General features: G+C 36.2%; 1 protein-coding gene across 3 annotated transcripts in view; it reads left to right on the top strand.

Annotated features, from left to right (window-relative positions):
* LOC149789811 (uncharacterized) overlaps window positions 1–12,579 on the top strand; it is a 60,905-nt gene extending 48,326 nt beyond the window's left edge. For 2 of the 3 annotated variants that reach the window (XM_089971801.1, XM_089971800.1), the window contains exons 4-6: window positions 3,718–3,811; window positions 5,368–5,386; window positions 10,922–12,579. In XM_089971801.1, the coding sequence (XP_089827927.1) occupies window positions 3,718–3,811; window positions 5,368–5,386; window positions 10,922–10,933 (125 nt within the window). In that variant the 3' untranslated portion in view covers window positions 10,934–12,579. The remainder of the gene's footprint in view (window positions 1–3,717; window positions 3,812–5,367; window positions 5,387–10,921) is intronic. The other variant, XM_089971802.1, reaches the window with a different exon arrangement.
* Window positions 12,580–15,335: the final 2,756 nt, after the last annotated feature.

The raw sequence follows: 15,335 nt of genomic DNA, 5'->3' as shown, positions 1-15,335 counted from the left end.
TAGCAGGAAATGAGCAAGAATTAGCTAGCTTAGTAAAGGGCCTTGACAAATCCTCTGGAGCCTATGACATGGAAATTAGTGCAGAGACGACCAAAATGATGACCAACAACATCAAGGACATCAGAACTTGTATCAGAGTCCAAGGTACAAAGCTAGAAACAGTCCACAGCTTCAAGTATTTGGGGGCAACTGTAACAGATGAAGGATCGAAGCCTGAACTACTCTCCAGGATCGCACAGACAACAGCATCGCTGACAAAACTGAAGCCCATCTGGAAGGACAAGAACATCGCACTCAGCTCAAACGTCAGACTGATGTACTCACTGGTGATCTCCATATTTCTCTATGCCTGCGAATCATGGACCATAACAGCGACTTGGAGCAAAGGATGCAGGCTACAAAGATGAGATGTTTCCGAAAGATCATCGGCGTCACATACAGGGACCATGTCACCAATGAAGAAATGAGGCAAAGGATAAGACAAGCCATTGTGCCTAACGATGACCTCCTGATCATAGTGAAAAAATGGGAACTGCAGTGGTATGGGCGTGTCTCACGATCATCAGGACTTGCCAAGACAATCCTACAAGACACTGTACGAGGAAGAAGAAAGAGAGGCAGGCAAATAAAGAAGTGGGAAGATAACGTTTGAGAGTGGACAGGCTTGAAACTGAGCGACTCACTGAGAAAGACGGAAGATCGAGAGGAATTGAGGAAGCTGGTTGTCAGGTCTTGTGCGGTGCCCCAACGGTCTTCCAGACTACGGGACTGATGATGATGATGATGATGATGATGATGATGATGATGAATGGGGTGGAACCGTAACTGTACATTATTACTTTACTTGTGGATGACTACATTGATATTGCAATATAGATGAATGTACACTATTCTTGCAGTGGGGAATGACTAGTTATTCATGCAATGGGGGATGAATTTACAGTGTTACTGTAGTACATCTATATTTCTAAAATATACGAATTCTTCCTGCAGACCAAATATTTGAAGTGTTCATTCAGTTAGACAAAAAAATCTCTTGAAACTAAAAATAAAGAAAAACAAGAATGACCTGGGGGGAAAAAGCTGTCGCACTTTATGGTGGGTTTGACTTTATCGCAATCCACACAAGCCTGGACTTCCTCGGGATGCAGTTCAAAGGGACTATTATGGCGATCGCTAACACAAACATATTAGTTTGTTTTAACCTATAATAAACGCGAGTTTATAACCTATAATAAACGCGAGTTTCTTAAACATAAATAAAGCAAAGATAAAATCTAGCTTATCCTGTAAAATCGAACATCGTTACTCGAGCAATGCACAAGGTTGTCATGACGAAGGAACAATCATAACATTTTCACTCACCTTCTAGATGAGATTGTCTTCCTTTACTTATTATTATAAAATTTGTGTTTAAACTATATACCTCGAGTCATGTACATTAATAAATAGATGAATAACATGCAGGTGCATCATAGTAGACTCTGACATATATATATATATATATATATATATATATATATATATATATATATATATATATATATATATATATATATATATATATATATATATATATATATATATATATGTGTGTGTGTGTGTCTCTGTGTGTGTGTGTGTGTGTGTGTGTGTGTGTGTGTGTGTGCGAGCTTAAAAGTAAGTTTGAAGATAAAAACATGCGAAAAGTATATTTGTGGGATGTCGCCTCGAGTTTCGAACTCACAACCTCTTGTTTGCCAGCCGATACACACAATCAGACACGTTTAAAAGTAAGTCTGAAGATAAAAACATGCGAAAAGTATATTGTTGGGATTTCACCTCGAGTTTCAAACTCGCAACCTCTTGTTTGCCAGCCGATACACACAATCAGACACGTTTAACTTTAAGATATACCCGGATCTAGTTATGGTATGAGACATTACGGACAGTAGCGAACGCTGGGCTCGTGTTGACGAGGGACCTTGTTTTGGATACACGTAGTGGTCATTTATAGTTTCAATCTTGTTATTCAAAGACGGTAATAGTAACCTTGGAAAATTACTCATGACAATTTGATTGTAAGAATCCTATTTCTTGCAACCCGCGATTAACCAAATGTTGATTCCCTTTCGAAAACAAATCGATCTATATATAAAGCTTGATTTAATATTAACTTGTCCCTTGTCATGAGTGACACATCCGTAAACTATTTCAATTCATTTCCGAAATTATCTGAGTGCAACATAAATACCGGTATGACACAAGACTAATTTCACGATAATTTTGTATTCTTGATATGATTATCAAACATCCGCTTACCATGATCATATATTATAAAATATAGCTCACTTGGGTATATAGCATGATTTATGCCGTAGAATCTAGCTATATATGCAGATGTTAGAAAAATGTAAGAAGAAAAAAAAACAATACAGAAAAGTTATAATTGTTATGTGTTGGAAATATTGCACATTGAGTATCTCGAGCCAAGTTCTTTTGTTTATCTAAACACATGTACTGCTTATTGAGACGAACATGTTAATGGGGGCAATGGGGTGGCCTGTCGACCCTAAATACACATGTTCTACAAATGAGAAAATAGAAACATAAAATCATTTGATATTATTACTTTATTATCACAATTAATTGATGGATGCCATATGAAACAAACTGACAATAAATAATAATTATCTGTGATACGATCAAGTTTTAACTGGCATCAGCTCTCATTTGGAAAACATTATATGGCAGGCAACGGTACGATACAGAGCAGTACAGTATATCTTCTGTGTACAGTTCTAACGAAGTACGTAGTGTCATCAAGAAATTTCTAATTCATTATTTTCTTGGAAATTTATATTTACTGTCCTGGAAATATGACAAGTGTTTCTGTCACGAGTGCAGTGATGAGCTACATGGAAATCTATTTGTGGAATAGCACGTGGACTGATGAATGAACAACTCTAGCTGGTTATTGCAGTTTTCATATGCAATCGCATTATTATATTTGATTCAACAGGTGCGGATTGTAGATGTTCGACACCGTTAGAAGAAACCAGTCTGACATAACACTCGTTTCGGTTTTTTGCAGGCTTTCCAGTAGCACTTAAGGGAATTTGGTTTTGTCACGTGACCCGTGACGAGTACTGCTGTTTGTTTGGAGCTCTATCAAATTGCTCGACGAGTGTGTGCGTGCGTGTGTCAAAATGTTATGTATGGTGTTGGAGAAATCTTGAGTTATTGTTGTTGTTGGATATCATAGCAACTCCGCCAGGCAGGGCAGAAGACTTCAATGGATTTTTTGTAACAGTAGGAGCTACTGTTAAAAAGATAGGAGCTATCGTGGAGACACTATGACTGAGACGACAAGTCTGAGATAACCAGACTGAAATAGGAAAAGTAAGGCTAGGAAAACAGATAAACTTATATGTCTCATGAGGGATGAATAACCGTCTAAACGTTTCATTCTGGAGTCTGACACAAAACGGTAATCATCCCTACCTCATTCGCATCTTAGTTATATTCTCGTCTTTCTGATACGACTGAATACATACAGTTTTGCTCCAAAGTATTTTAAAACACGTGCCAGTTGCTAGCATATCTGTACATATTATCCCCTGAACACGTTCCTAAGGACGTGATCCAATGTGTTCCAGATATGTGACGAGATAGGTATATGTGCCTGTTTCATACCAAAACCTGTGTCTTTATATTCTTTGCTTTATCTCTTTGCAGGTGCCGGTGTAATTGCTGGTTCCGTCGTAGGGTCATTAGCTGGAGCTAGTCTAATTGTTGGAGTTACTTATGCGGGTATCCAGTACATCAAAGGGTATTTATTTTAAAAATTGTGGCAATTTCAGCTACAATTCAATGAATGTACGTTGCGAAGGACATTGGAACACCAGCCTAATAACTCGGTCATAAAAGACGCTCTAGACAAAATAATATGCTTTAAAAGATACTCACTGACTAAAAGAATTTCTTTTGGAAAAGACAATCATGAACGAAAATATATAACAAATTCAGTGAGGAGTAAAAAATGTATTCTTCTTTTATCGATAGGTGAGATCATTAAAGAATAATGTTTTTACGAGGAATATCATAAGTGAAAATGGGTCGTTTATAAGAAGGTGTTCTCTATATGAAAGTGCCCTATAAGGCTGGTTTCACTATATTTGGAAGCACTGAAAGCCTAACCGAAAACAAAATAAATAAATAAATAAATAAATAATGATAAAAATAATAATAACAACAACAGCACCTATGCCACCACCACATCTACTACTGCACCTGCCACTACTACCACTTTACCACTTACTTTCATTAAGATAGGGCCTACTGCCAGCATTACAAATACAGCTGCTACACTTAGTGCTACTGCATCTAAAGACTCTGTATTATTTTAATTTCAGAAAATGAAGATCAGTTACTGTAATGTATGTTTATATATATATATATATATATATATATATATATATATATATATATATATATATATATATATATATAAAACTAAAAATAAAAAAAAAAAAAACAAGCTGAAAAGACAGCAAGAAAGAAGGATAAACAAAAGCTTACTCTGGAGCTATACCATCGTTTCCCGTAGACGGACGGATGCCAAGCAAAATATATATATATATATATATATATATATATATATATATATATATATATATATATATATATATATATATATATATATGCTTTCAGGCAAATAAAAAAATGTTCATTTGATAGGCAATATGACAAAAAATTTCAAATAAACACAAAGCACGAACCCACCCTCCATATATATAATTCTCTTTCTATCTTTTTCTCTCTCTCTCTCTTTGCGCCAAGAATATGTGGCAGATACATTGTTCATTGAGATTTTACCAGTTTTTTTAATGTGTTTTTTTTTAATTATTACCGTCTAGCGAAGCCAGTTTTTTGTTGTTTTATTCCTATTGAAAGAATTAATTTTCGCAGCATAATTAACAAGGAAGTGAGATATTAATCTGACCACTCTGGTAATATCCGCATCTAACGATGCTATTGATTAGGATCGACAACAGTGATGTCTCGGCCACATTCGAGGAAAATACTGCCTTCCAAAAGCATCGACTGCTCCTGTGCTATAGACTTTTTCCGAAACTGCATTAGAATCTTACACTATTGGAGGGACCACACCGCGCACCGTTCCTACTCAAGTCAGAAACTCTCTGCAATCAACAGTATATTAAATGGTTATTTTGAACATAATCAGGCGCTCTCTGAAACGAGCTATATTAAACAAGTGCTTTTCGAGGCCTACGCAACACAGAGTTGTTTATTTTACGTTCCACAATAATTATTGTGCTTTATCAGAAAAGACAGCATCAAATAACCTTTCATTTTTCTTTTCAGCAGACAACTCCGGCGAGTGGTAAGTTTTCTGCGGTACAAAAAGCCATTAAAGATAATTGAAATGACGAAAATAGCAATGAAAATAAAAACTGTTGTTGTTGGTTTTATTTTCAGAAAAGAATAGGGTTATACCAGTAATTTATAAGAATAGAGAGAAAACACTTTCTGCCACCGTTTGATGCCAACGTTTCAGACCTACCTCCACTTCCCAGCACAATTTAATATAAATCTCCACATTGCAGAACATTGCCGTCAGAGCAAGAAGTTCAGATAAAAATACTCCAAGCAGCTATTAAATATGAACGATACCCGCACATTACGGCTGCAAAAGTCTGTCCCTTCTAGTCCCCAATGTATAGACCTGACTGACTCATTCGGATCACTGTCCAGTATTCCCAAAATTTGTGGTAATTTATTTTTCGTTGGCATATTTAAGGCGTGCTCCACTGTTTAGATTCATTGAAAACTGATAATAATAAGAAAATAATGTGCCAAGAACATAATGAACACATTGATTTCCTAAATATTACTCCTATTAAGAACAGTTCTTATATTTTCTTGTATTTTCATATTATAATCTAGTGAATCATTTTTGGCAGCCAATTTTTGTCTTCGATTCACAAAAGGAATTGGTGGGAAAATGGTCTTGTTTGCCTGAATATGGCAAATTTAACACTGCAGGGGCTTGTTATATCATGTATAATTTTTCATAACATGAAAAATGGATAAAAGTCCAAGACAAGCAAAAAATAACAATAAGTGAAACTAAGGGTAGTGATCATTTCATAGCGAATGTGTAAGTTGGGGTTTGACGTGGGCGGTCAGTGCCTCATTACCAAATAGTCTGAGTAGGCACTGGACTTGGGGTCCCGCAACGACGGATAAAAATAATATTGATAAAACGTTTAAGGAGATAATTTGCGAGGGTGATTAAGGAAATAATTTGCGAGGGTGAGGGCCCAAGATTGCGACTGACTAAGGGCCTCCACATGGTTTATTCCGACACTGGGGGCAGTAAACCTGGAGCATGGAATCCATCTTATGTACAAGAATGGTTTAAATGTTTACTTACAGAAGTAAATAAACTCACCTATGTTCACAGAAGAACGTGGTCGAAGACCGGTCTCCACACTGACAGAAGTTTATCCAGCCATTGCATATATTAAGACGGCAAATGTGTTATGCAATTCCGACTCTGAATGAAGTTTATTTACATATTCTGTAGTCTGCTGTTCCAAGTCAAATACTGCAAATATCCCGTCACAGATACATTACAGTAAATATGGGAATTTCTGCACCCAGGAAACCTTCTTTCAAATGAATATTTCAACAGTGTAATGTTTAATCGTGAAAGTGATATGTTAAGTGACGTAAAAACGGACCTTATACTGTATTGCAACCGGTACTGTATCAAACAATGTGACCACAAGCATTGGCATTTTGTTGAAAAACGACTTTGCCTGTGTAAAATGTTCTGTTTGTTCGGAAGGACGTTTCTTCTTTGACTTACAGATTGTAAGAAAAGGATAATCTACTTTTAAACGTTAATACTAGTTAAACTTTGGTTGGGCTATTTTGTACGCACAGCAAAGTAAAGGTGCAATGTCTGCCAGAATGAACGAATTATTCGTTCTTCTTTCTATCTAAAAATAATCCACTGAAATAAAAACTAATAAAAAGAATCTTAAATGGGTAATAATTTAATATTACATTTATAAACCTCTTTGATTAATATCCAGCTGTTGCGAGCCTTGGCTGTACATTACTCAACTCATTAATAAATGCAATATTTAATTATCATCCATTTTAGACCCTCCCTCTCTCTCTCTCTCTCTCTCTCTCTCTCTCTCTCTCTCTCTATATATATATATATATATATATATATATATATATTGACCCGATTCAAGTTCAGTACATTTTGGAGTTTTGCAGAAATATATTACATGCATGCGTTCTGTGTTAAACACATGCAATGGGGTGAAACTGTTTTGTATCTATTCAACTGTCTCCACTTGATTTATTATATAGGTTAATAACGGGATTGCTTTGTCCAATAAAATGTCTATGCATATTAACTCACGCCTTTTTTAAATTATTATATTTCTTTTATATTCTTCTCATCAAATATGGCGTTAGCGTGCAACCTACCTTGGTCAACACCTGACCTCAGGGTTTAGTTCTTTTTTAATTATAAAGATAGTTACAACCGAGGAAAAGATTTGTGTAATGAATTAATTTCTATTCTTCGGTATTGTATTTTCCCGGTTTTGTGTTGATTCTATGTAAATAAGCCATATTTTCGTTGGCCGAATGTCTAGCGAAGCTAAATAAATCACGCGGTTGTTAGCATGTTAGGTAAGAAATAATTAAATTCCGCCTGTTATGAAGGCCGACAATCTCTCTCTCTCTCTCTCTCTCTCTCTCTCTCTCTCTCTCTATATATATATATATATATATATATATATATATATATATATATATATATGTATATATAAGAGGGCCTCGAGTGGCCGAGTGGTCTAAAGCGCTCCCCGTCACAGATAACTGCCATACCACCTCTGTCTGCGTGGGTTCGAGTCTCGGACTCGGCCAATGTGGATATGTGAGAAAGATTGCCGGTAGCTTCTCGTGGGTCGGTGGTGTTTTCTGGGGGTTTCCCGGGTTCTTCCCCAACCATTAATACTGGCCGCCATGCATAGCCTATCTTGCGCTGAAAGATGGCGCTTAACCCTATATATATATATATATATATATATATATATATATATATATATATATATATATATATATATATATACTGCGCTGTTTTCATGAACTTGTCGTTTTTGTGTAAATTGTTCGTTTGTTATAAGAGGTTATGTTTGCAAAATTCTTTCTGACAGTTGATAGCATTTATGTTGACAGGGACCACATTCATTAATATGGTTGTTCTTGCGCTGTTCTCCTTCTTATAAAATAACAGAATAACCGATGTCGTTCTTCAGAACTGCAGACCCAAAAAAAGCAATTGTCATTGTCCAATCCTGATGTCTTTATGTGTGCTAAACCACTAACCCACATGTATTGACTATAGCCAGAAAAATAAGGAATAATTCTTTCCCTGCAAAATATTATAGATTAAGCATTTCTTCAGATGACATTGTCTTAATCCTGTATTCCTCGTTACAGCGCTCACTAATATAGCACGGTACCTACTTATTAAACGAGTATTGTCATTGGTTCATTTTCATTGCGTAGTATCAATATTATGTATAATGTACCCAATCATAGGATGACTTCACTAAACCAATTTTATTAGGTGATATCAGTACTATATACAGTATACCCTACTATAAGCCTGAATCACCTATAACGATTTTGACTTCAATGGCCCACTTGAACGTAGTTGTAGTGAAGGCTTACTGAAGTAACATTAGGAACTTATGTGACTGTGAAGTAATTAATCTACAGAAGAGTATTACATAACACAAATTAGGGAATGACAAGGTTTTATTATTCAAACTTTTGTTTATCTTTGCCATCTGTGTTGTTTGGTAGGGCTGGGAAGGGGTGCTCCAAATATATTATTTTAATTGCCAAAGAAGTCCCACCCCAGACTCGATATTTTAGGGAGTGAAATTAGTGATAGAGAGTGGTAAGGCTCCGAGCCCTCAGTTAGCAATGCCGACAGGTAAATTATTGAGAACATAAAAGGTGAAAACTAAAAGAATAAAAATAAAATTCAATATTCAAATGATAATAATTTCCCAATCACTCTTCTTCCTCTCGACCAAGTAATAGCCTGTTGCATCCTTTGATTTATAGTGTGAGATCGCTTTTCCACCTATCCGTGTTTTCTGCTCATCTGTATCCTTCCTATCCCGCAAATGTCTTCTCTCCTTCCGACTTCCTGCCTTACTCCTTCTCCTTGACTGCTTCTTCTCCAATTCCACCTCGACACCTGTATCTCATCCTCCTTGACTCTGCCCTCCGACTAGCCTTCGATTCACAATAGACTTCTCCACTAGTCTTTATTCCGCCTCTCTCCTGGAGACTCTGGACTAAACCACACCGGAAGTCTGTCCCCTCAAAGCTCCCTGTGAAAATACAAGGACGTTAGCATATTTCCTTAGCGATCTCGTCTCACACTAAACCAACAATTAATCATCAGATAAAGGCTATTACATTTTTCGGTCACGCATTCGTGCACATCGAAATACCCATACGTTCTTGTATGGTAAACAACGTCGTAATAAAGGCACGGTATCAACTACTTATCATACAGACATCAAAAAATTGCGTCACATCAGTATATATCTTCTTAATCTCATTATACTGAAAAATAGCACAACAATCAGATGCATTTCTGTACAATACACTCCCACAAGTGTACACAAATATTAAAATATCCACATTAACTAATTTTACATACGGCAACCATTTTCCAAAGTTACAATTCAATTCAACAGTTGCAAAATCTAGAATATCACATGAATGAATGCACTAGTTTACTACGAAGTAATCAAATAGCGAACTACAATGTTAATTCTAATCACGAGCTAACAATCTACATAATTATTTACATAATCATTGCTCATTTCTCAAATACGAATATAAATTAAACACTACAAAGGTAATTATACGTACGAACGATTCCAGTAATGAAGTATACATACTACATATAGTTACGTCAGCAATTCCGTAATATTCTGCAACAATCGAGCAATAACTCACTGACCTTTACGAAGCTTTGTCTTTCCTTAGAATTTCCTAAGATTTCCCGCCAATTTATGAATGGCTTTCCCAGAGTTATTGTTTTAACTTTCCAGCACGATCTTCCACAATTACTGAAATTTACAGTCTAAATTACTCAGTCAAATTCAGATTGAAATGGTGGCCCGCCCTCTCAATTCCCATTGGATATCGATTCTACCCTGTTCTAATCAGCTTAGCAGACAATGTTCCGGCCGTCTGTCAACGTGGTGAGATTTACGACGCCAATAAGGGTTCCTTGTTCTTGAACGAAGCTTTCAACGTTCACGTGATTTTTGACACCCAACAAAACTGGCTCTGATAACAGTTACGAACATGACCACTATAGCCACGAGGTCTAACATATATACATGGCTTCTAACCAATTCCTTAGTTCTTGCCTTACGTAATCATGGACAGGCAACGTGACACCATCTTTTTGTATATCGTATTATTGCATATGCATTCTTCATTACAATTATTACATTCTGGAATTCGTTTTCTTTCTCCTGCATTTATTTAATCAATCATCTTTACTCATGTATAACGTTACATACAATTGCAAAGAACGCAGGTTGTTCAACAGAATAGAATATTAATTGCACTAAAATAGCAATAATTCATTAAAATTGTATTTTCGTTTATTTTAAAGAAAGTATACACTCAAGCGAAAACCTAAATAATTTACAGTGATCTTCTTTCAGTAAACATGTGCATAGATTTCGATATAAGCATGCATAATATCAGAAGGAATAACCTCATCAAAATATTGTTTTATCTCGCTGTTTTTAAAGAGTGTCATTTTCATATTTCTTTGTTTCAGGACATTGCATGATATCATAGTCGCAATTGTGCTAAAAGGCCATGACCGTCACTGTTGTCTTTCCAACTTGTCAGCAAATCGGAAATCTTACTAACGATTTCATCGACCATCAAATGAAACAAACAAGCTGCATATGTATTTTATTTCCAATGACACGCCGATCCTCGGATAGAAAAAGAAAATTATATCGATGGAAGTCTCTGAAAAAGTGCTCGCTTATCAATTATTCAAGAACTGGAGCATTTTACAGCCTTCCCTACAGACAATGTGGCCATAGATAATCTACTTTTGAAATTATTATTTTATTTCAACACAACTATTGTCAAATTACGCTCTTTTTGTGCAACATTAAAGTGTCCCTTTAAGTGATACAATGATTTCAAGTTTCCAGTAATAATGTCTAATTAATAACGATGAATTCTGTGATAATCTTAATGATGCTGCTATATCCAACAATCTAGGATTTGACTCGAGCCGGATTCTGTGATAACCTAAACGACATAGACATCTTAACGACCGAGAATTGGTCAGGCGCCGCATTCTGTGACAATCTTAAGGGCACTGATATCTTTAGAACCTAGGCTTTGATAGGAGCTGGATTCTGTGATAATCTTAACGACACTGACATCTTAACGTCCTATTCTTTGATGTGAACTGAATTCTGTGATAATCTTAATGACACTGACATCGTAACGTCCTAACCTTTGATAGGAGCGGGATTCCGTGATAATAGTCACGACGGGGACATCTTAGCGTCTTAACCTTTGATAGGAACTGGATTCTGTGATAATCTTAATGACACTAACATCTTAACGTCCTAGCCTTTGATAGGAGCGGGATTCCGTGATAATGGTCACGACGGGGTCATCTTAGCGTCTTAACCTTTGATAGGAGCTGGATTCTGTGCTAATCTTAATAACACTAACATCTTAACGTCCTAACCTTTGATAGGAGCGGGATTCCGTGATAATAGTCACGACGGGGACATCTTAGCATCTTAACCTTTGATAGGAGCTGGATTCTGTGACATTCTTCACAGAATCTGACATCATAATGTCCTAACCTTTGATAAGAGCTGAATTCTGTGATAATCTTAATGACACTGAGATCGTAACGTCCTAACCTTTGATAGGAGCGGGATTCCGTGATAACAGTTACGACGGGGACATCTTAGCGTCTTAACCTTTGATAGGAGCTGGATTATGTGACAATCTTAACAACACTGACATCTTAACGTCCTAGCCTTTGATAGGAGCTGCATTCTGTGATAATCTTAATGATAATGACAGAGCCAACGACTTAATCTTTGATAGGAGCCGGATTCTATGATAATGTTAAATACACTTTGCACTCTTCACTCACTCCAACTGACAACGGGAAGTGAAAATAATGCAAAGTCTCTCCAAGTATAGACCTAACAGAAAGTCTTCATCCTCATCTGGGACGAAGAAAATACATAGACACTGATTAACACACACAAGCTCGCGCAAAGCAGAACAGCAAATATTTACAGTTTAACATAAAGAAAATTATGAACAATTTTAAAGACAATTAGTAAAACAAAATGAAATAACGAAATATCTGGAATGGTTGTGTTTAGTCTAATGCGACAGTTGAGATCAAACTATATTTTTTTTAAAATAAATAATAAAGATTTACCGTGTCCGCTGTCATCATTCATTGATATTCAATTTAAGATTGAAATATATTATCAGACATGGTATATTACGCAACACGGGTCAATGATTAATGATATATATATATAAACTTATATTGAACCACAGGAAAGCAGTTTCTTTTTTCTTAACGACTCACGGTATTAACTCAGGTCCTGTAGTCAACAGATGGAAACACCATGATTTTAAAATTTCATTAACCTTAAATTTGTAAATGCTCATGATCAAATCAAAGTTTTCAGTATTGACCCATACAAGATGCAAACAGCTGTGTGGAGTAAACCATATGTTCCCTTTTACGCTTAGATCTGCATCTATCTGAAACATGTGTTTTTAATTCCGGGCCAAAAGAATCGGGCGCGAACTATAAAAGTGCAAGTGAGTCTTGCAAAGTCGAGTTTGTACAATGACTGACATTCCATCAATCGAACATTGTCTGTATCTTTTCCTGCTACATAAAACAGGAAAAGCTCTGAAAACAAACTCTACTAATTGTCACTATTCATTATCAACCAATCATTGCCCTCCAAACTCATATATATTTTTTATGTTTAACCGTTTCTTGATTAGTTCCCAGTTTCTGGCATAATTAATACCGTGAGCCCTGTACCTTTATATCCCAGTTATAAAATTTGCCCTACGATAAACGATATTATTATTTACGTTATAAGGAACGGTGGTGAAAAGTATGTATGTATGCATGTATGTATGTATGTATGCATGTATGTATGTATGTATGTATGTATGTATGTATGTATGTATGTATGTATGTATGTATGTATGTATGTATGTATGTAATATGTATGTATGTATGTATGTATGTATGTATGTGTGTGTGTGTGTGTCTGTGTGTGTGTGTGTGTGTGCGTGCGTGCGTGCGTGCATGGATGCATGTATGTATGTATGTACGTATGTATGCATGTATATGTATGTATGTATGTATGTATGTATGTATGTATGTATGTATGCATGCATGCATGCATGCATGCATGCATGCATGTATGTATGTATGTATGTATGTATGTATGTATGTATGTATGTATGTATGTATGTGTGTGTATGTATGTATGCATGTATGTATTTTTGTATGTATGTGTGTGTGTGTATGTATGTATGTATATATGTACGTACATACGTACGTACGTATGTATATATGTATGTGGGTATCTCGTATGTTTTAAATACATATCAATACCATAACAGTAGCGGCTATGCGATGCCCATTAGAGGTAAAGCTACAAAATTAGTCACTTTCTTTTCTAGATTATATTCTTTAAACCCACGTTACCCGTGTATTCGTATCTGCAGTATCCAGTATTTATAGCCACGTTAATCCGAAACCTCTAGCCCACGGTTGGTTTGTTTAACCCACCGCTCAATTTGTTCATGCCAATTTGCTCATCCTTAATATCCTCTAGTGATATATTATTATTACTATTATTATTATTATTATTATTATTATTATTATTATTATTATTATTATATTGTTGTTGTTGTTGTTGTTCATGATTACGTTGTTACCTTATGTCTTTTGTTTATGCAGTATTTAACGTTTAGGTTTTGCAGTAACTTAGATTGACTTTTATTTAGAAGAGATTACGTTTCTTAACTTTTAGAGGGAGATAAATTATTATTTTGGACACTTTTACCTTTTCTTATGTTATATGGTAATATTTCATGTTGAAGTTTCATTGGAAGAGTTTATCGACGTACGTTTTTTCTGCAATTCTTTATAATTGCTTTGAGTTGTATCGTTCATCGGCAGTCACATTTATTCCGACATGTCCTTACACCGTCATACATACATGTGTAAGTACATACATAGATGCATAATACATACTTGCTTTGCATCAACCTTCACTTATAATGTAACTACTTTCACGCAAGGGGGTTCAAAACAAAGCCAATCTGAAGCGTTAACCTGACTTGTGGACGATATTTCCACAAGTTTCATTGACCTTAAGACAACTAAAGGGTACTTAAAGGCACAATTGCTATAAATAATTTTATTATCTAATCACATATTGACCAAACATTACGAATCTTTAACTTCCCATACGCGTGGGGTTTCCTGCGTCGAATTTGTATGACTCATTAGTAATTTTGTTGGAGCCGAAGATTATTAGTTTTCGCCATGCACGACGAAAAACGACCCAAGCGCATATTACAAAGAATTATTCGGAATACTAAGCACTTACAACCCTGATCCACTACAGCAGGCAGTCTCATGAACGCTGTGCATTATACCATATCCTCAGAGAAATAAGCTATTTACGAGGTTTCAAAAATGTCTTCAAAACACCGACTGCCCATCATCATCATCATTGGCGACTCAGTCTCGAAAGACCATGCAAAGAGCGCCCTTGGGGTGTTGTCTGTCTCTGTTGGCATCGTCTGCTGTGGCAGTGCAGGCCTATACGTGAGTGACAGTCCCTATTGCAGTTGTTGCACACATACTGGGAAGTCTGCATTACTGTGGTTGCTGCCGCGTTCTTCTTTCTCTTACGTTTCTCTGCCGCCAACTGGCCTCTCCTCGCATCAGCGACTGATATGCCATTGTTTACCATCAGTCTCCAGGTGTCTCGGTCCTCGGCCAGCTCTTCCCAGCCATCCGGTGAAACGTTGCATGCCTTCATGTCCCTCTTGCATACATCCTTGAAACGGAGTGAGGAGCGTCCGACTCTTTTCATGCCAGTGGCCAGTTGTCCATATAGTATGTCCTTTGGCAGCCTTCCATC

This window comes from Sinohyriopsis cumingii, chromosome 10, assembly GCF_028554795.1.
Source record: "Sinohyriopsis cumingii isolate HCF-2022 chromosome 10, ASM2855479v2, whole genome shotgun sequence".
NCBI classification, from domain to species: domain Eukaryota; kingdom Metazoa; phylum Mollusca; class Bivalvia; order Unionida; family Unionidae; genus Sinohyriopsis; species Sinohyriopsis cumingii.
The sequence above is the reverse complement of the archived record's forward strand: the minus strand, read 5'-3'. Positions and strand labels throughout refer to the sequence as shown.